Raw genomic sequence first — 21,255 nt, forward strand, 5'->3', positions numbered from 1 at the left:
CTTAGAAAAAGTAAAGAGGTGTGATTGGCATGAATCTGCAGCTTTTAAGTTTTCATCCCATTTTTTCCTACTGACCACTCAAAATAAAAGTAAAAAGTAGCTGGCTCATTCTCTGCTCTCTGTTATGTGGGTATATTTTTAGCTGCTAATTATGTCAACAGAACACTTAACATATTTCCTTTCCATCTCTGATGGGTTTAGCTGAAGCGGAAACATCGATTCTGGTTTTCTTTTCTTAGGGAGCACATGGAGCCTTATTTGATTTATTCTCTCTTATGAAATCTGATTGTTAATGTATATGTAATTACAGTCCTACATATGTTGACCACAATAGCTAATTAAGTCATCAGGATATGAACCAAGATCTCCCATGAGATGATGAGATCAAGGAAGTTAGATTTTTCAAACCAGAATGGTTGCCATTTTCAAAAAAGCCAACATCCCAAAAGAGAGATGAGGAGACAATACATCATGTTGATAAAATGGGATTAGTTCACCAACTATTTTGGATGATCTGTTTCTTATTTATGAAAGATAATCACCACCCTTAAAAAAATACTTATTTCCCTTTCAGCTCTTTTCTGGTCAACAACAGTAGTATCATACAGTGGAAAGACGGGTGGATTTGGAGTCAGAGGACCTGGGTTTGAATCTTGTTGCTTCTATTTGCTACCTGTGTGGCTTCAGACATGTCAGCTTAATTTCCTGGGCCCCTAGTTTCCTCATCTGAAAAATGAGGAGGTTGGATTAGATGGCCTCAAAAGTCCAAACTTTCAACTCCAAATCTGTGATTTTGTGGTTAACATTCCTTGGGGAAAAATTTTCTTCCCTTCCAGAGATTAGTGGTTTGTCATAACAGTTGATGTTAGAAAACTGAGGCACAAAAACAAATACAATTTGCTTATATGGAATCTGGGATTTTTCATATTTTTCAGCTTCCAGGACATTTTTGTTGCAGTACTTTTTCCAGATATCTAAGCAAAAGGCAAACTTACCCTGAAGTGCAAATCAAGGGGGAAGGCATCTTTATACTAAACCAATAGCAAAGACATTCAGACTGTCTAGGAGACTCTTAAAAAGAGTTCTATCCCCCCCCCTTCTCCCTCTCTCTTCATTCTTTCCCATTTCCCCTCTCTCGTTCTTTGTTCTCTCTCTCTGTCTCTCTGTCTCTCTGTCTGTCTCTCTGTCTCTGTCTCTGTCTCTCTCTGTCTCTCTCTCTCTCGTTCTTTCTCTGTTCTCTCTCTCTCTCCTTCTTTCTCTGTTCTCTCTCTCTCTCTGTTCTTTCCCCTTTTCCTCCTTCCCCTCCCTCTCTCCTCTCTTCCCTCTTCTCTCTCTCTCCCCCCCCCCACCTCCATCTCCTAGATCTTCCTAACTCACCCAGGCTGTAAGTACAGCAGTGACTCAGGCCCATTACCACTACTGATCTGCTTCTTTTCCCATCCAAGCTGATTCACCCCTCTTTAGACAGCCTAGCAGCCTCTGTGTTCAAATTCTGTCCCCAGTGCTTACTACCTGTTTAACCTTAATTAAATCACTAAAAACTTTCTGGGCCTCAATATTCTCATCTGTAATATGAAGGACCATATAGCTTCTAAGGTCCCTTCCAGTACTAAAGCTCTGATCCTATGTATTGAGAATCTACCTGGAGATAAGTATGGGTAGGAGCTGCATGATCAAGGAATCTTAATCAAAGAAGAATGGTGCTAAGAGAAGCTTTGAGAACCTTCAAATTCCCTTTCTGCTCAGAAAGCTCAGTTTTAGCTTTGTAATAATTTCCAAAGCCTTGTCACTATGGACAAATGATACGTCCTTCCAACTTGTGTCTTATTCTTAAACACTTCTCTACATGGCTGCTGGATCATATGTGTGTGTTCAAATTAATTCAGTTTAAATAACGTTGAATCCTCAACACATGGTAGAGCGGCCGGGGATGGAGAAGGGTCATGGGGAGGGGGAAGAAGCACAAACCTTGGGGTCAGAAACCCTGGATTCAAGTTCTAACACTGAAGTCAGAATGACTTCAGGCACAAAACTGGATTTGGAGTTGGGAAGATGTGAATTCATGTCCTGCCTCTGACCTAGACTGGACTCTGGGACTTTGGTGAAGCTACTTATTAACCTCTCAAACTTGAAAGCAACTCCTTGGGGCTATAAATTACAAAGTAGGTGGCAATTTGCTAAAGACAGTTAAAGGAGTTTCCTAATCAGTTGTTCCCTATATTAAAAAAAAAATCAGAGGATTGCAAAAATAAATATTTTTTAAAAGATAATAATACATTACCTACCTTCCAGGTGTTACAGGACTAAAGCACTTAGCAAATTTTAAAATATTACAAAATGTAAGCTATTACTAGTGTTAGGTATTTGAGAAGTTCCAGATTTGGATGTTGAGTACAAAGCTCTAAGCTTCTGTGACTGTCCAAAGACCCTTCTCCAGGTCCTACCTCAGGGACTGGGATAGTCTCACTCTATGTAACCTGGGACCATTAGGCTGGTGATGGAGCCATTAAGAATTTCTATGGTCCTACCTCAGGGATTGGGATAGGCTCACTCTATATACCCTGGGACCATTAGGCTGGTGGTGGAGCCATTAAGAATTTCTATGGAACCTTATTTAGTTTCAGAATAAGAGTCTGGGGCCAAGGCCAGGCACCCCTTCCACCCATAATTCAGCTGAATTATGCTCTATGAACCACACACTCAGCAGCACAAAGATGACTCCACTTAGATTTGTGCCACCAATGACATAACTCTACTGACCATATCTTCTGGTCATGATCCTTTGCCCCGGTGATTACCTCCTTCCAAATCCCTCTGCCCCTGAGCAGATGTAAGGGATAACAGGGAAGAAAGCAGAACCTCTAAGAGGTACTTTCACAACAAAATGGCTTGTTTATGGTCCTCCTTCACTTGTTAATGAAATGGCCACTGAATATGGCAACAAAGTCATTTGTCCTTAGAATACAACAAAACCATATAGAACCATTTTACTAGCCCAAGAAAAATGGCTATCTGGACTGGTTTGGGTGTACAGTATCTCATACAATGTTCCTCAAACTATACGTCAGGGGACCATGAAGCACCCCAAGGTTGGTTGGCTGGTTGTTTTAAGAGCTTTTTGATATTTTATATTAGGTATTAAAATAAGAAATTAATAATGAAATAATTAATAAATTATTTTAGAGGATTTAATATAAAGGTTCTGTCAAAGTTTTATATAAAGTAAAGGTTTCTACCATGGCAAAAAGTTGGAGAACCACTGATAAAGTTGATGAATGAAAAAAACATTTATTAAGCATTTCTTATGTACTGAGCACTGTGCAAAGCATTAGGGATATAAATGTGGGATAAATGTGTAGGCAGTCCCTGACCTCGAGGAGCCTCCGTTCCAATGGGGGAGACAAAATACATGTGGTTGGTCAGGGAGGGACACTTTGGTTTGGAAAGTTACAGAGATATTAAATGGACCGGTAGAGTAGAAGATTCACATCGAATTCTACCAGTGCCGCGGATGGAGGAAACCAAGGAGCACAGAGAGACAAAAGTGCCCGTGGAATCATGGGTAGGAAAGCATAGTTATTATTTCCTGAGAAGACTTTAGGTCTTACTAAAAGTTTTCTCCCTAGTTTTCCCGAACTAAGACTGAAATTCTTGCCTCATTAGTATTGCAAAAAACTATTCAATAGTAGTATACTTTGTTGTCATAATAAGAGAGATTACAAACTCCTAGGGCATCCCATTATAGGTATTTCCATTTCTTTCCCAGTATTTCCAGTTCTCAGCTTTGACAAACTTCTTGAAGAGTTGCTCATGGGTTGTGGAGGCAATCTCTTCTCTCTTGCTTCTGGATCAGCCACTAGATCATCCAATATTGGAAATGTCCAACTGGCTTACACAATGGCCTACTGAATCTACTATTTGTTCTTTGACAATGGCACTAAAGGAGATTTAATGAAAGGGTATAGTTGTCCACTATGATTTGAATCTCAAAAATCAGAGATCTAACCCCAGACTACTTTTTCCTCAATTATAATGACTTTATCATCCATGATTTTAAGTAAACCGGGAAGGAGGGTGGGTGACCTAAGCATCTAAGCAAGGATATACCAAGTCCTTCCCCTTCCCTCCTTTACCAATAGTGATTGGTCTAAATAACATCTAATAAAAATATTCCTTTCCTATATTTTCTCTGGCATGAAAATGTCTGATTTTCTTCTAGGTGAATTTTAAGAGCAAAGTTTGAAGGTACTGTACCTGAAGGGGTAAAGGGTAGGATGAGTAGGCAGGAAGTGATGCTGTAGAAGGACAGAAGCCCGCATATGTCAAGATCTGCTGGGCCGGATTGTAGAGAATCTGAGGAGGAGGTGCAGAGCCATAGGCCATCTGGGATAGGGGCACCTAGTTTAGAGAATGGAAAATGTGTTAGTGACACGCAGTGTCAGACAGTGGTTTGTGCCTTTCAACTCTTTCTCCAAAAGGTGGTTGGGAAAAATTAATCAGTCAGGCATTACATGCCAAGCAGTGGAGTTACAAAGAATGATAGTTAACATTTAGATAGAACTGACTGTGTCAGGCATTGTGCTAAGTGCTTTACAATCATCTTATGTAACCCTCGTATTCTCATTTTACAGATGAGGAAACTGAGGCAAACACAGGTTAAGTAACTTGCCCAGGGTCACACAGTAAATGTCTAAGGCTGGATGGACTCAGGTCTTCCAGACTCCAAGACCAGTACCCAGTCCACTGCATCACTGTGGTGGGTAAAAGATGAAACTATTCTTACTATGCAATTGAGAGAATTGAGGGGATTAGGACAGCAAGCGGTTAATTGTGGGAATTGAGTGAACCACAATGACTCCATCTTGTGACTCAATTCTGGAACTAGCTCAATTCCCTTTCTATTCAATTATAGGTTTAGTCCAATTTTTGTCTTGTGAGAAAACTTTATTCAATTGTGGGAATTGTGAGAAAACCTAATTGCATTGTTTGAACCTAGCCCTACATGACTGGGAAGCTGGAACACTTTTAACTGTTGCTTAGAGACCCTTAACTAAGGACCTAGATTATACTGACCAGAAACCCTGTCCGATCCAAAGATCCAAGGACTTTACTGACAATTATACATCTCAAGCAACTGAGGGAATTGAGAGGATTAGATTAGTCTGTTCTTAACTGGCCCTTTACTGATTAATCAGTTATTGTTTCCATGTTCCTTTGATTGAATACAGACACTTGAAGGGAATGGAACACCAAATTTTCTGATTTTAGGCTATTGCATTTGTTCACTTTCCCTTTCCCAACTTGGAAAGCTCCAAATCTTTCCTCCAATTAGAAATCAGATTGCCTAATTTTGTAGCCTGGTTAAATTTTTTGTTGTTGTTTTTTTTTGAGGGGCAATGGGGGTTAAGTGACTTGCCCAAGGTCACATGGCCAGTTTTTGTGTTAAGTGTCTGAGGCCGGATTTGAATTCAGGTTGTCCTGACTCCAGGGCTGGTGCTCTATTCACTGTGCCACCTAGCCGCCCCAGCCTGGTTAATTTTTTTCTTTTAATTAATTGGTCTTATTTGATGGTTTTTAATGCATCAATGTGTGTCTCCCCCAGTATTTGGGGAGCAAAATTGAGGAAGGCCTGGAAAAGATTTGTTATGTAATTGGTGTGCATTGCTTAATAAAGCGATATGCTTGGAAGCTTGAACCTTTGTTTCTTCAGTCATTTCATCTTTCACCCATCACACCAAACTGCTTTTTACAAAAGTAAAACCTCCTCCTGCCTTCAAGAAATTTACAGTCTAGCCTGGGACACAGCATGTATGTATACAGGTGTATACAGCATAGATACAAGATAATGGAGGGGAGGTATACTTTATTTACCTCCCTCAAATTTACTTTCCACCTAATATAATTATTGGTATCTGTGTCTGGAAAGCTCTCTGGGAACAGTGACATATTTTATAAAAGTTTCTGCATCTCTCATTATTAAGCACAGTTCTCTACACAAAGTGCCCACTTAATAAATGTATTGTTGGTCTATAATCTCAGGTCCCAAGCTGATACAAGACTCTCAGGTGAGGTTATAGACCTCAGCCAAACTCTTCTATTTTTCTCCCTTGATTAAGCATTGTATTTTTCTACCTTTTGGCCTTCATTCACACTATTCTCATCTTTACCTGGTGAATTTCTAGATACATTTATTTGCAAAATTACATTGGGTTAGATGATTTCTAAGGTCCCTTCAAGTTCTCAAGAATCTTTTATCCCATGATCTTAAGCCCAACTCAAATGATGCCAACTCCCTGGCACCATTTCTCTATTACTCCCATAAATGATGACCTTTTCCTACTCTAAAGTCAGACAGCACTTTCTTTACTTCTCTCAAATTTACTTTTCATATAATCTAATTCTATGTCTGTAAGCTGTATGGGAGCAGTGACGTGTTTTATCAATATTTTGCATTTCTCACTATTAAGCACAGTTCTCTACATAAAGTACCCATTTAATAAGTAGTCTGTTGAATTGAATGCAGGTCTTTGGACTGACGTCCAGTGTTCTTAAAATTGTGTCTTTCTTACATAAACTGATGGTGAGTGAAGTGAGCAGAACCAGGAGAATATTGTTCACAGTTATAGCCACAGTGTACAATGACTGATTTTGATAGACTTAGCTCTTCTCAACAATGTAAGGACCTAAAACAATTCCAAAAGACTCATGATGGAAAATGCCATCCATATCCAGACAAAGAAATATGGAGACTGAATGTAGATTGGAGCATATTATTTGCTCTCTGCTCTCTTTTTTTGTTTTGTTGTTTTTTTCTTTCTCATGGTTCTTCCCATATGTTCTAATTCTTCTCTACAACATGACTAATGTGAAAATATGTTTAATAAGAATATATATGTAGAGCCTTTATCAGATTGTATGCCATCTTGGAGAGGAGGGAAGGGAAGAAAATTTAAAACTTATGGAAGTGAATGGTGCAAACTAAAAATAAGTAAATTAATTTGTTTAAAAAAATGTGTCTTTCTTGGGGCACAATTTCATGAGGACTCATTTTTCAACTATTCCATGGAAAACTATGTTGTGTGTGTGTGTGTGTGTGTGTGTGTGTGTGTGTGCGCATTAATTGATTTGCATTCTGGACCTAATGTGAATGGAGAAAGCAATGCAGGCCAAAAGGGAAAATCACCCAACTCACCATGTCCTTAAAGGCCCCCAGAACAGCTGCAGTGATGATCCCCAGAAACAAACCAATGATGTTTAGCACTGTTGAGGTCCACAGCAAACGGTAAAGGTGAACCACATCCTGACAGCCACTGACTCCAATAAATTCATAGTAACTGGTAGAGTGTTCTGTGCTGCATAAGGTAAATGAAAAATGGCATTGGTATTTTCTAATTGTTTCAGGTGAGAACCAGTAACTTTGTTACACAAGACACACATTGAGTGTAGTGTTGTAACAAAATATAACTTACAAAATATAAAAAATATAATTTAAACAAAATTCATCTGATACACACATTACATGCCTTATATATTATACATATGGTAGTAAAAAATGGTAAGCAGTTCTAATAAGTGTCCACAATCACTATTACTTTAATATAATCATGAGACGCAGCAACGTATAGGGCAGGAATAGGGAACCTGTTGTCTCCAGGCCACATGTGACATTCTAGGTCATTGACTGAATCCAAGTTTTACGGAACAAATCTTTTTTATTAAGTAGATTTATTCTGTGAAGTTTAGATTCAGTCAGAGCCACACTTGAGGATATAGAGGGCCACATGTGGCCTGGAGGCCACAGGTTCACCACCCCTGGTATAGGGAATGGAGAACTACCCTCAGTGTCAAAACACTTGGCCAAAAGTATCACCTCTGACATCTCCTGGCTTTGTGAACCTGGGTCAGTCACTCAGCAAGGAGTTTCTTACACCTGTGAACAATGTCAGTCTATACACCACAATCCCTAGGTTCCCCCTCCCCCCAAAAAAGGATTCCCCAAACCAACCAAATCAAGTTTAAAATTCTTCTCTTTCCCAGTTACTTTATTTTTAGCATATATAAATATTACAGAAGCTGACAATCTCTCTGATAGGTCTAGAAAGTAAGTGTGGCATAGTAGGATCACACTGAGTCAATCAGCCAATAAAGTGCCTACTGTGGTACCTACTATGTGCCTGCCTTGTGCTAAGGTGGGAGGATAGGGGAATACAAAGAAAGGTTAAAGTTACTCCTGACCCTTGAGCTGACTTCAAAGAGAGAAAGACCTGGATTCAAGTTCTGCCTGTGATACATATCAGCTTGTGTGATCAACTGACCTGCACTGATAGAGGGAGTTTCCTCATCTGAGAGTTCTCCACACCAATTGAATTCACAGGTCCAGTCCCTATCCATATTCTATATACAACTTAATTTTCATTACACACACACACACACACACACACACACACACACACACACACACACTTATAAAGAAAACCAGAGCAGTGCCGGGAATTGAGATTACTAGCAACCAGATTTCCCGCCAATGTTCATGTTCTGTGCCTGAAGTTCCCCAGGCTACTATCATTTATCTACTTGGAAGGAGAAATCCTTGCATAGCATATCCAGCTGCTTCCAACTCACGCCTGTGAACAAGAAGAAAGGTCTGAAGCAACAGAAACTGGAGCACTATCCCAAGAGAATCATTGTACTTTGAGGGGAGCAAGGAAGCAGGTAAGTGGGACCCTTGCCAGGTATGGTAGCACAGAATAGACAGGGTGCATAGCAAAAACAGACTCTAGACTCTCAACACCTGGGAATCTTGAGAGAGAAAGAAGAGAGGAGAATGTATTGGGGGGAGAAAAGAAACAGAATGGATCAAATGGTGTGTGTTCAGATGGAAAGTTGGTCTTCTAGACATCAAAGTCACCCTGAGTGAAAAGCATGGGGGATCTGGAGTCAGAACTCCAGCTCTGTTACTTAATAATGAAAATAATAATAGGAACAGCCAGTATTTATATAGTGCTTTAAGGTCTGTAAAATGCTTTGCATATTTTAACTTATTTGATCCTCACAACTACCTTGTGAAACAGGTACTCTTATTATCCCCATTTTAGAAATAAGGAAACACAGACTGATACAGTGATTTGTCCAGTCATACAATTAGTATCTGAGGCAGGATCAGAACTCCAGTCTTTCTGACTCCCAACTCTAGTATCCATCCTATCTCCTAGCTGCCCTGTACTTACTTCCTGTATGACCTTAAGTAGAGGAAAATAGGCATTGGTATCTTCTAATTGTTTCAGGTGAGAACCAGTAACTTTGTTACACAAGCAATAGGTGACTAGACCGGGGCAGCCAGGTGGCTCAACGAGTAAGAGCACCGGCTCCAGTGTCGGGATGACCTGGATCAAATCCAGGCTCAGATACTCTGCACCACACCCAGAAATAACTGGCCGTGTAACCTTGAGCAAGTTACTTAACCCCGATTGCTTTAAAAAAAAAAATAGGTGACTAGACCTATTAAATTTAGTGTTGTAACAAAATACAGCTTACAAGCACAATATTCATCTGATACACATTATTCCTTACATATTATGCATATGGCATCAAAAGTGGTCAGTAGTTCTAATAAGTGGCCACAACCAGAATTACTTTAATATAATTATGAGAAGCAGCAAGGTATAGGGGCAAGGATGGGGAACCTGTGGTCTCCAGGCCACATGTGACATTCTAGGTCGTTGGGCACAGCCTTTTGACGAGTCCAATTTTATTTTAATTTTTGTGGGTCTGCTTCTTCATCTGTAAAATGAGGTGGTTATATTAGATGACCTCTGAAGTCTCTTCTGGTTCTAAATCTCTGATTCTTGTTCAGCTGACTGATTCTGAGACAATCCATTGGACCAAAGGAGATGATTCAAATAATGACAGTTTCAGAATCAATGGCAGGTAATGGGAATGGTGGGGATTAGGCAGCTGGAGTCTGAAAGACCCCCGAAACAGATAGGATAATGAATTCACCCACCCGTGGAGTCCTACACATAGATAATCTGGCCAATAAAAGTATTATTTTGCTTAAAAGTCTAAATACAAGCTTCACGGCAATGTGTGAGTGTATATGTATGCACACATATATACATATGAACACACATATATATATATACATATGTGTGTGAATATCCACATATAATATTAAAATATTAATGAAACTTTATAAGACTGTAAGAGGAACTTAATTTTTTCCCCACTTTTTTTTCAGTAGTAAAGCATGTCGTGGAGAAATCAAGAGCTCTCCAGTGTTAATAGCTAATAACTCTGCAGAACAAAAAGACACTTCTGCCACTCAGTGGGCAAGCTTTTTCACAAGATCCTCTAGCCCATCTCTTCTATCACAATACTTCAGGGACAAATAACCTTGTCCCTTTTAGGTCTTCTCTGAGAATTCCTCCATGACCTTTTTCTCTTACAGTCTTTTTGCTTCTGCTTCCTCATTTGTAAAAATGAGGAGGCTGGACTCATGGCCTCTAAAGGTCCCTTTAGGTTCAAAAACTAATCAGTCCCCAGAGCAACTCCCCAAGAGGTAATGTCTCATGGAACACTCCAGTTCTGATGAGGCAGGTGAGCTTGTCTACCAATTTCCACCTTGATGTTCCTAAGAAGCAGAGAGGCATAGTGGATAGGGTCTTGAGTCTGGAAGCCCTGGATTCAAATCCTACCACTAATGCTTATCAACTGGCTGACCTTGAGCAAGTCCTTTACATTCTAGGTACCTTAGGAAACTCAATAGAACTTAACTACCAGGCCTTAGACAGCTACCAGCTTGGATCTGGTTCCCTGCAGGGAGTCTCCACATGGAGACTTCTCTTCCTTAATAAAGTCACAGATCCTATTTGTGTGTAGGGGAAGCATTATGAGGCAGGGGAGAGCAAAGTGTTTTGTTTTTTTTTACTGTTTGGCAAGTTCTCACCAGCATTAAAAAGCATGCAAAATGGAAAGGGTTTCCAGAGGTCCTCCATTTGCACATTTTTTATCATAAACTCATTTAGAGGGGCAGCTAGAATAGAGCACTGGCCCTGGAGTCAGGAGGACCTGAGTTCAAATCTGATCTCAGACACTGAACACTTACTAGCTGTGTGACCTTGGGAAAGTCACTTAACCCCAATTGTCTTGCCTTCCCCCCTCCAAAAAAAGCAAAAAAATTAAAATAAAAATAAACTCATTTGAAAAACATACGAGAAATCCATAGAAGAAACAGAACTCCTGGTCTACAAAATGGCAGCTTTATGGTTGAGGTCTTATATAGATGACCAGTAAGGTCTCTTGTACTTCTGGAGCCTAGGATCATAGCGCTGATTACTTGGTGGTTTACGCTCTGCATGTAGGCATCCATTGAGAGGATGGCATAGCTTTCACCTGGTCTTCCTGCTCTATTTGCCTCTTGCACAGCAACGAATAACAATGGTCTGTCATCACCATGGGAGGTTATCCAGTCTAACCCTTAGAGGATGACCACACCTATATTAAAAAAAAGGACCTGGCTGGGTTGAAACAAGCAGGGAGAGGGCCAGGCTTAATGTAAACACTATTTTGAAAGCAAATAGCAGTGGAAGGCACATATGTAGACCCCAGTGATCTAGGAGGGTGTGTGTAAGGAGGGACGTAAGGGGTGGGGAGAAGGTACTTACTTCTCACAATTGTATAAGTCACAGCAGTAGCATGTATTACTTTTCACTTTTAGCTGGCACTTGCTAGTCAAGGAATGGCAGGTGACCTGTAAGCAGAGAAAGCATTTCAGTTATTGCAGATGCTTCCATCTCTGTAACATTTCCCATTGTACTGCAAAAAGTAAAGCACCTTCGGCTTCCCATCCATTAGGAATTTCTACTTGGAAGCATCAGGTTTTCTTTCAAGTGGAATGCCTATTAATGCCTTTGGTCTTCCTACCTCCTTGAAAACCTTTCTATTTCCCCCTTTCCCCTTTATTCAGAAAACAGTAAGCCGAATGCTCTAGGGGAAAACAGATAGAACCAAACACCAACCAAGGAACCTCAATTCAAAGACAAACTCTTGGACACAATGAAAACGCTCACTGAAATAGACAGACACTGGAAGGATCTGAGTGAATTCAAGTCACATACTTCATCCAGACAAGAAATCATTTTAATGACCCTTAAAATGTGGGGCACTTTCGTCATTTTTATTTGATGAAGCTGACTAATTGTCATATGGTACAAGCAGATTACTTCTAGACGTGGAGCTGCAGAAAGAATGAGAATGCCTTCAACACTGATATGACTAATAGGATGCCAAAAAGTCCAACTTTTCTGTATTTCCAAGACCATTTGACAAGAAGAGAAAAATAATACTGTGAAAACAATTTCAAGAGAGGCAGAGCATATGCTCTTGTGCAGTCATTTTCAGTCCTGTCTGACTCTTCGTGACCCTATTTGGGGTTATGTTGGCAAAGACATTGGAGTGGTTTGCCATTCCTCTCCAGTTTATTTTACAAATGAAGAAACTGAGGCAAACAGAGTTAAGTGATTTGCCCAGAGTCACACAGCTAGAAAGTGTCTGAGGCTGGATTTGAACTCAGGAAGGGAGTCTTCCTGACTCTAGTACCAGCACTCTCTCCACTGTACCATCTAGCTGCTTGTAGAGCATATGTTATACTAGAATTATAGTCATAAAGCCCTGAGTTCCTATCCTGAGTAACCCCAAGCACATCATTTAGTTTTTCTTTGCCTTGGATTCTCCATCTGTACAATGAGGTGGTTGGACTTCACGGCTTCTTAGGTCCCTTCCAGTTTTACATCTATATTCCTATCACCCTAAAATTATGAGGATTCTACTTACTAACAGGGAGTTTTCAGAGGCTTTCTACCCCTGGCATCTATCTTCACCTGTCCTTGAAAAGCGGCTCTGTATTGGAAGATTTATATGAAGTGATACAAACTGAAGAAAACAGAATGCCAAAAAGAAATACACAATGATGACAATAATACAAATGTTAACAACACTAATGAGGCAGCCAGGAGGTGAAGTGGATAGAACATGGAGCCCGGAGTCAAGAAGACTCATTGTCATGAGTTCAAATCTGACCTCAGACATTTATTAGCTATGTGACCCTGAGCCAGTCACTTAACTCTTGTTTGCCTCAATTTGCTCATCTGGAAAATGAGCTGGAGAAGGGAATAGAAAACCATTCCATATCTTTGCCAAGAAAACCCCAAAAGAATTCACAAAGAGTTAGACATGACTGGAAAAAGACTAAACAACCAACACAGCAGTCAAATGAAAGGATCTGTGGAATGATCTCAGTCTTGGAAAACTAACAAGGAGATACACTTTCCTCCTCTCAGTAGGGATGTGGGAACTACAAATGTGAAATGTGTTATAAATCTCAGTTGTTAAATTGGCCAGCTTGGACTAAATGTTTTTCTTTGTTACAAGGAATGTTTTAATGGGAACATGGGGGAGGGGAGATAAAGAGGAAATGCCTGCTGTAGAAAAACAAAAATCAACAATAAAAATTTTTAAGAGATGTTTTAGAGAAAGGCACAGAGTAAATGCATTGTTATTTCATTAACATTAATATTTTTATTAATTGAAATGTAAATAGTTTGAATCTTAGAGTAGAATCTTATCTGGTGAGATTTGCGCCTTGGGAAACTTATTTTAGCATATAGAAAAAAGATAAACTTAGAAATGGGAGACAGTTGGGTGGCACAAAGGATAAGGTTCTAGACCTAGAGTCAGGAAGATCTAACTTCAGATTGGACCAAGACACTGACTGTGTAACCCTGGGCAAGTCACTTAACCTGTCTGCCTTAGTTTTTTTTTTTTCCCATAGAGGGGGAAAGATAATAGCACCCACCTCCCAAAGCTGTTGTGCTGTTGTTTGTGGGGGGAAGTCATCTGGCAAGAAGCAATGGAAAGGGAAGTATCACAAGGCCAAGAGAAATAACTTCCTTTGCATAATCCCTGATTTTGATATTTTGGAGACTATAGAATTCCATGATTCATCAATATATAAGCATCACCAGAAGAATACTGATATTTAAAAGAGGGCTTCGTTTTGGAAAGATGTTGAGTGGTTGTTACAAGTATTATGGAATTTCCCATATATGTCTGTCTCCTCTTGTTCCGATTCAGCTTTTGGTGCAGTTTTGTTGTTCACACACAGTGTGTGTCATAGATTTATATTTTTATGTATCAAATCTATGGACCGTCTCACCAACTGCATCTTATTGTTAGGCAAGAGGCATTTTTCATCTACTCGGTTTTTCCTGTTTGGACTGTCGAGCCATACTCTTTTGAGTGATTACTAATCTCATTAAAGAGGCTCTGTAATGTACCAAGGCTCTAAGCAATCAGTACAATGTAATCCACAGACACAGACATTTGGAAAACCTCCCAATCTATAGGGAATTCCAATTCTTTTAGACTATATATGGGACATCCTCCATGAAAGTGACAAATACCTCTGGGACACACTAGGTCTCCTGTTCATACTTCACTTAATGTTAATGATTAGAGAGTCATTAAATAACCACCACTGTTGTTGCATATATCAAGATATCTTCAATGTTGTTAACATATGCATGGGTGATACCTGAGTCAGGGAGAACCTTTAAGGTTGCATTTTATTCGACTGAGTCAATTTCCTTTATAGTCAACTGCATCCTTGATGAAAAAATGAGAAGGGAATATCTTCATCAAGGATGCCCATGATATGATGTGGTATTCTCTTAGGAAGTTTATAGAAGAAAGAGACAACCATGCCATAGTGGAGAAAGAGCCTACCTTGGACTCAAGAAGACCCTCTTTTGAGTTCCATCTCTGACAAATCCTGCCTGTTAACCCTGGACAAGTCACAAGTGTTTGATGTCCCCCCAAGTAACTCTCTAAGACTATAAATTGAAGAGAAGATTCCCATCAGTATTGATATTCTCACTGGAATTACAATGAAATAACAAATCTAATACAAAAAAAATAAATGAGGAAACAGTCATGTGAATTCATAGTTATTGAAGTCCCTTCAGTTGTGGGGAAGTTTATTCATCCAGTGGTTTGTAATTTTTTCCAATTACCTGAATTCTTTCCCTCTCTCGGATAGTCAGAGTCAATCCCTCAATAGCTTCAAAATGGTGCCCCCTCCAACTTGTACTTCACCTTCAAATACCATTTGGTTCAGCTTTTCTTCTCAAAATTTGTTTTCTTTGATGCTATTTCTAGTTCTTCATGTAGCAAACTGGATTCTGTGATACTAAAGTTAAAATGTAGTGGCCTCCCTCCCCCATTTTCCAACTGTTTATTGTTATCTTCACAGTTTCATCCTGTCTTATTTTTACAAAAAAGTTTTTGCATACTTGTTTTACCCCTGAACACTTCTCATTCTCTTATGAAGCAATACTACTCATAATCTCCCACCATTCTTCTCCACAAAATTTTTTCAACTAAATTTTATATCCTTAACCAGTGTTTCCTTTTTAGCACTTTTCAAGGAGATTGTGTTTGTGGGCTGAAGTGGTTCCTGGACTCATCAGGGCTCCTCATTGTGGTGACTGTCTCTTGTCATTAAACTTTTATAGGAAATGGTGATAGTCTCTGTTCATATCTACTTGTTCATCTAGTCCCCATTTATCAGGATACATGGTTAATTTGCATAGGTAAGATTAGGGCAGTTCTAAATTATAGACAGTAAATAGAAATCAGAGATAGTATACAGAGGAGAACACATGCCAGATAATATAGACAGTCAATGAGCTCTCTCAATGGAAGCAAGATAGCTCAGCTCTGCAGAGAGACAGAGAGACAGAGAGAGAGAGACAGAGAGAGAGAGAGAGACAGAGACAGAGAGAGAGAGAGAGACAGAGAGAGACAGAGAGAGAGAGACAGAGAGAGAGACAGAGACAGAGACAGAGAGACAGAGAGACAAAGAGAGACAGAGACAGAGAGAGCCAGAAACAGAGACACAGAGACAGAGAGAGGGAGAGAGAGAGAAAGAGTCCCAGATCTCATTCAAGGGAAAATTCCCTTAGGCCCTAGTAAAATAAACAGGAGAGAGGGGCATGATCAAGGTGCCGACTCCTCTACATGTTGGCTTCTTCCCAGACTCTCACTCCCTTCAGAAACCTGAAGGGAATCTGTAAACATGTCTTCTTTCTCAAAGTTGAGAATTAGAAGACTATAATTCTCTTTTCTTTCTCAAACTCTTGCCAACTGTACCCCTTACACAGGCATGCAGTACTAAGTAATCATTCTTCACCAATGAAGAGACTGTTTTGTCCTGACAAGCTGATGATCTATTGTACCCACACAACTGATCCAGAAATGACTCCCATGTCAATAACCAGTCATTTTCTGTCTCTTACCTTCCTCTTCCATAACATTTAGCAAATGAGTTTATAGCCTAAACTGATGTTGCCCTTAGCTGCCCTTGGACAAGAAGCTCAAGTTGCAGTAGTAATAGCAGTAGTAACAATAAAAGTAATAATAAATTACAACTAAGCTTTAAAAAAGGAATGTTCAACTGTAAGCCAAGAAGTGGCCCTGGGATTGTGTCAGAAAAGAGCTCTGGATTCTCCAGGGACTAAGGAAGCTAAAAGAAATAGTTAGCCTGATGACTAAAAAAAATTTTTAATGGGGAAAAATTGAATTAATTCAATTTAAAAATTAATTTTAAAAAAAGGAAGGACCAAATAACCCAATGAGCTGGGCTTTAGGATAAACTCTTTTTTGATTGTATGATAAAGGGAGGATCTAGGAAAGGCTAAGCAGTGTTTAAAAGGTGTTGTGAAACTGTGTACCTGTGTTGTGAATGCGGGTAAATCAATTACCTCTCTAAACTTCATGTTCTCATATATAAAATGGGAACATTAATACTTGCGTTACCTATTTGTGATAGTAATGGCAATTAAAGATTCCCCTGTATTGGCTTGGTTTTCAAATTGATTGTGTTAAAGCCCAGAGTTTGTTAATCCCACCTGTGGGATGGGCTTGTTGATGTGAAAAGAAAGTCCTGAACTGGGAGGAGCTGGTGAGGTAGATTTGGAGAGACACTAGAGAGAGGCGGAAGATCTTTTTGGAAGCAACACCTCGTGGAGAGAGAGAGACTAAGAGAATTGCTGGTGGCCGCTTTGAATTGCCCTGGACTTTTGAGACCTGCCCCCTGAGCTGCCAAGGACTGAGGAGACATGGCTGTTTTGCTGGTACTTTGTCTGTCTGTTTTGATGTTGTTTTGCCAGATTTGTCCACTGGTGAAAGACAGTCCTTTTGTTGAAGAAGTCCTGGAACCTGGCTGTTCGCTAAGAAGCCCTGAGACTGTCCTGCAGACAGAGAGTGAATACTGTCCACTGGTGAGGGACAGTACTGTTGTTGCAGGGGTCTGGAGACTGTCCTGCAGACAGAATGAATACTGTCCACTGGTGAAGGACAGTGCTGTTGTTGCAGGGGTCTGGGAGCCTTTCTGTTGGTTCAGAAGCCCTGAAGAAGGATTTTCTTGTTGTATGTTTACAGAAATCCTGGGAGAGGGCTTTGCTAATGTGTTCAGGGGTTCTAGGACTGTTCTACAGACAGAGGATAAATTCATGAAGGGACTGGCAATGTATCTTATGGCCTTGCTAAGCCTTGTCTCCCCAGGAACTAAGATTGCTGAGAACTTGCCTTGTGTCAAGATGAAGAAAAGACCTCCATTTGGGTATTAAGTGCTGTGTTTAAACTTGATGTAACTCTGGGGTAGATTCAATTGTGATCCAGGGGGTGGGGAACTTTTGACCTTATTGTGCTCTGTGATTGACAAATGAAGGTACTTTACCTATGTTTGGAAACTAATCTCCATTTGAGAAGAGGGGTTTTGTGGTGGACTTAATTAAGGTATAGCCTAGGGGTGGAGTAGTATTTAGAACAGGGACTTTGTAATTGATTGAATGATTGGAAGATCCTGGGGTGGGGTAGTACTTGGAGATTATTTAATCACACTTAGTAAATGCTGTATTTTGAATGATGTCATGTTTTGATCTTCTCTGTTCTTGGTTTGTCACTGAATAAAATAGAGAACACCTATGCTGGTATTTTGAACCTGGGAAGTTGCCTTTCCTTGGCATTACATTACACTATTTGACAGATTTTTTTTATGAGGGGAAGCAATTAGTGAAACTCAAAAGTGATTTTTGTTATTGTTTAGTCATTTCAGTCATATTTGACTCTTCACAACCCATTTGGTGTTTCGTTGGCAAAGATACTTGGAGTGGTTTGCCATTACCTTCTCCAGCTCACTTTATACATGAGGAACTGAGGCAAACAGGGTCAAGTGACTTGCCCAAGGTCACACAGCTATTAATTTTCTGAGACTTGTTTGATTTGGATTCAGGAAAGTGAATCTTCCTGACTCTAGCCCCAGCACTCAATCCTTTGCACCATCTAGCTGCCCCTAAAATGATTTAGAAAAGTGTTATTTAATTTTTCATTTATTTTCTGGACCTGTGGTTTTATTAGCATCAGGAGCATGTGGTAGGGAACTTTATTCATTCCAGTACAGATCAATAATCATTGATTATTCTTCAACTTATAATCTTAGAAGTTTGCCTAGGGACATTTATAAGTTAAGTCACTTGACCAGACTCACAATGAGTTGCATATAGAAATAAGACTTGAGGCCAGGACTGCCCAACAGGAAGCCTGACCTTCCATCTATTCAGTCTCTATCATCATCATCATCAACATCATCATTATTATTGTTGAATTTTAACAATATTTTATTTTCCCAATTACATGTGAATCTTTTTTACTATTATTATACAGAATTTGCAAATAATTTCTCCCCAAAGATTTCTTCATATTATAGTAAAAAGTCTGTGTACTTTAATATAATAGGTGCTCTACACCAGTAAACACAGAAGAGCATGGACAATTTAAGAGAGGAAGGGAATGAATTCCAGGACCTGATTCCAAGAGAACACTCCTGAGACCTTGAAATGATGGAACCCAGCTAATGAGCCTTCTTTGGGGAAGCCTTCTTCTCTGGGGACCATATTGCATCAAAGCACATAATTCTTGTTTAACATCCTCCCTTCCGCTCCTCACATCTAAGCTCCAATACACATGAATTTCAAAACATCTATTCTCTGAAATATTCTATCAAGGAATTTGATGCAGTTCCAATGACTTTGTGCAGAGCCAAGGAACAAATTGTGAAGAAGGACATCTGGCTTCCCATAAACCATGGGGTCATTTGTTTTCCATTTTCCTTTCCTTGAATCTCCCCTCTTTTTTCGTTTGTAGCAGGTTGACTAGCCTATGTAAACTCAAATTAATAGACCTAGCAGTAGAAAGCAAAGTAGCAAAGGAAAGGAAACCAAGTGCCAAACATGAATGTCTGATGTTTCAAGAGGAAATGCATTCACATTCTGTCATGCACTTTATTATTTCTGGCATTTTGATGTAGCTGAAAATGGAAAAAACCAAACCCCACTATGCAGAATATTGACATTCTTCCCTGGTGGAAGGTCAATATGTTGGATGTTAGAGCATCTTGAGCTAATGCAGATTTATTGTTCCTAACTGTTTATTGAAATACTTAAAGTCAGTAAAAGGAAAAAAAACTAATAATAATCCCCATGGAGAAAGTCATACAGAACTGAACAAATAAATTTCCAGGAGACCATGATGTACCGAAGACGGAATGTGCATAATTGTATTGCCAAAATAAATACAATTGATTTTTTAAGCTATCTAAAAAAAATAATCAACTACAGAAAATAAATTACCCACATGACAGGAGTTAGATGGTAGGAAGACCTGCTAGAATTGAAATATTCCATTTCCTTTTAGAGAGAAACACAGGGAAACATGGCAAATCTTTAAAGTTATCAGCACATGAAGCAAAGGAAACCCAGGGCGCTTCTGTTTACCTCGGTCTGGTAGACGTCATACAAGAATCCTACCCCACTTGAATAAAACTGGCACCTTCCAGTGTTGAGAGGCCTTGGTTCCTGGGGGCAAACAAATGAATAAACATAACTGAAATAAAACTGCTTTTATATCTAGTCCAAGAATAACCAGAGATAACATTAGCTCAGTCAGTCAACCAGTCGATGAGGCATCATTTCTCATCTTTAAAGAAAAAGGCGCCAAAATAGACAGGGGCAAGACTGAGGAAGCGTTCTGCTGTTCTCCTACCCGCTATACTCTGTCCAGAATCTAGCTTAGCAAAGGATCACAGTGTCCCAGCACACTGTACTAGGGGGAAAACCTCAACATCTGTGTCTTCCATCAGTCCAACATGATTTAGGTGCAGAGAAGTGGATCCTATGCCCGCTTGAGATTCCTTCCTATGATTCTATTACACCAACGCCCTGCTATTTTTATCTCCAGAAGACTGTCAGTGGAAATATAGGGTGCGCCATGCCATACATAACATTTCTACTCATGGAAAAAAAAATAAGAAAAGATAGCAAGGATGGTAAGCAATAGATTAGGACAGGATTTTCCCAGAGCATAAGTTATAAACCTTGGGAAACTCCATGAATCCTTTCAAGACATAGGGGCAACCTTCAGAAAATCAGCTCTTTCTCAACTAATGGTGTTGAATGAATACTCTGAAGATCCAATTCATTATCTATGAAAGCACCACACAATGGGCTGTGCTATCTGAGACAGAGGAATAGGAATAATCTTTACTTCAATTCTATTCAACAAACATTTATTAGCTCCTATTGTATGCAAAGGCTAAAAGAAATATAAAGTTTAGGCAACACACTGTCCCTGCCTCCTTGGAGTTTACATACTGGGAGGGAAGGGATGGACAAAACATTAACTCATGACTATGACACACAAAAACATAATATATGTATATTGTATAAAAGAGGTACAAAATAGAGTTCTATATGAAATCTGTTATGTTTTCCAGTCAATGGTCTAACTGCACACTGATTTGGAAATTATTCACATCGGTAACCAGTTGTTTCTCATCCACTAGGTTAAAGTTAATTTAATTTTCTTTGTGTATGTGTGTGACATTATGCAATGCTTACCTTCTGACTTTCTTCTTAAAGAAATTCTTCATTATATATAGGTATGATATTTTTAACCCCACCCTTAGTCTTGGTTTTATCAATATTTTTTGTTTTTAGATCATTTTCATTTCCCCAAATTTCCCATTGCCTGTCATACACATCAAGCCATTGCTTATAAAAAAGATGGAAAAACAAAAAAGGGGAGGGAAGAAGCAGTTCAGCAAAAACAATCAATGCATCAATGGTATCTGACAACATATGC

At 39.4% G+C, this 21,255-nt stretch overlaps 1 protein-coding gene across 4 annotated transcripts in view; it reads right to left on the minus strand.

Moving 5' to 3' along the window:
* Positions 1-21,255, minus strand: part of TMEM255B (transmembrane protein 255B) — a 195,641-nt gene that overhangs the window by 78,396 nt on the left and 95,990 nt on the right. For 2 of the 4 annotated variants that reach the window (XM_069094063.1, XM_069094061.1), the window contains exons 5-8: positions 19,890-19,970; positions 11,664-11,749; positions 7,193-7,352; positions 4,255-4,398 (exon numbers count right to left, since the gene is read on the minus strand). In XM_069094063.1, coding sequence (XP_068950164.1) covers positions 4,255-4,398; positions 7,193-7,352; positions 11,664-11,749; positions 19,890-19,970 — 471 coding nt within the window. The remainder of the gene's footprint in view (positions 1-4,254; positions 4,399-7,192; positions 7,353-11,663; positions 11,750-19,889; positions 19,971-21,255) is intronic. The other 2 variants (XM_069094062.1, XM_069094064.1) reach the window with 2 other exon arrangements.

Source organism: Petaurus breviceps, unplaced genomic scaffold (genome assembly GCF_028583685.1).
Source record: "Petaurus breviceps papuanus isolate PSGF00001 unplaced genomic scaffold, PetGlider_PUasm1.0 214, whole genome shotgun sequence".
In the NCBI taxonomy this organism is placed as follows: Eukaryota; Metazoa; Chordata; class Mammalia; order Diprotodontia; family Petauridae; genus Petaurus; species Petaurus breviceps.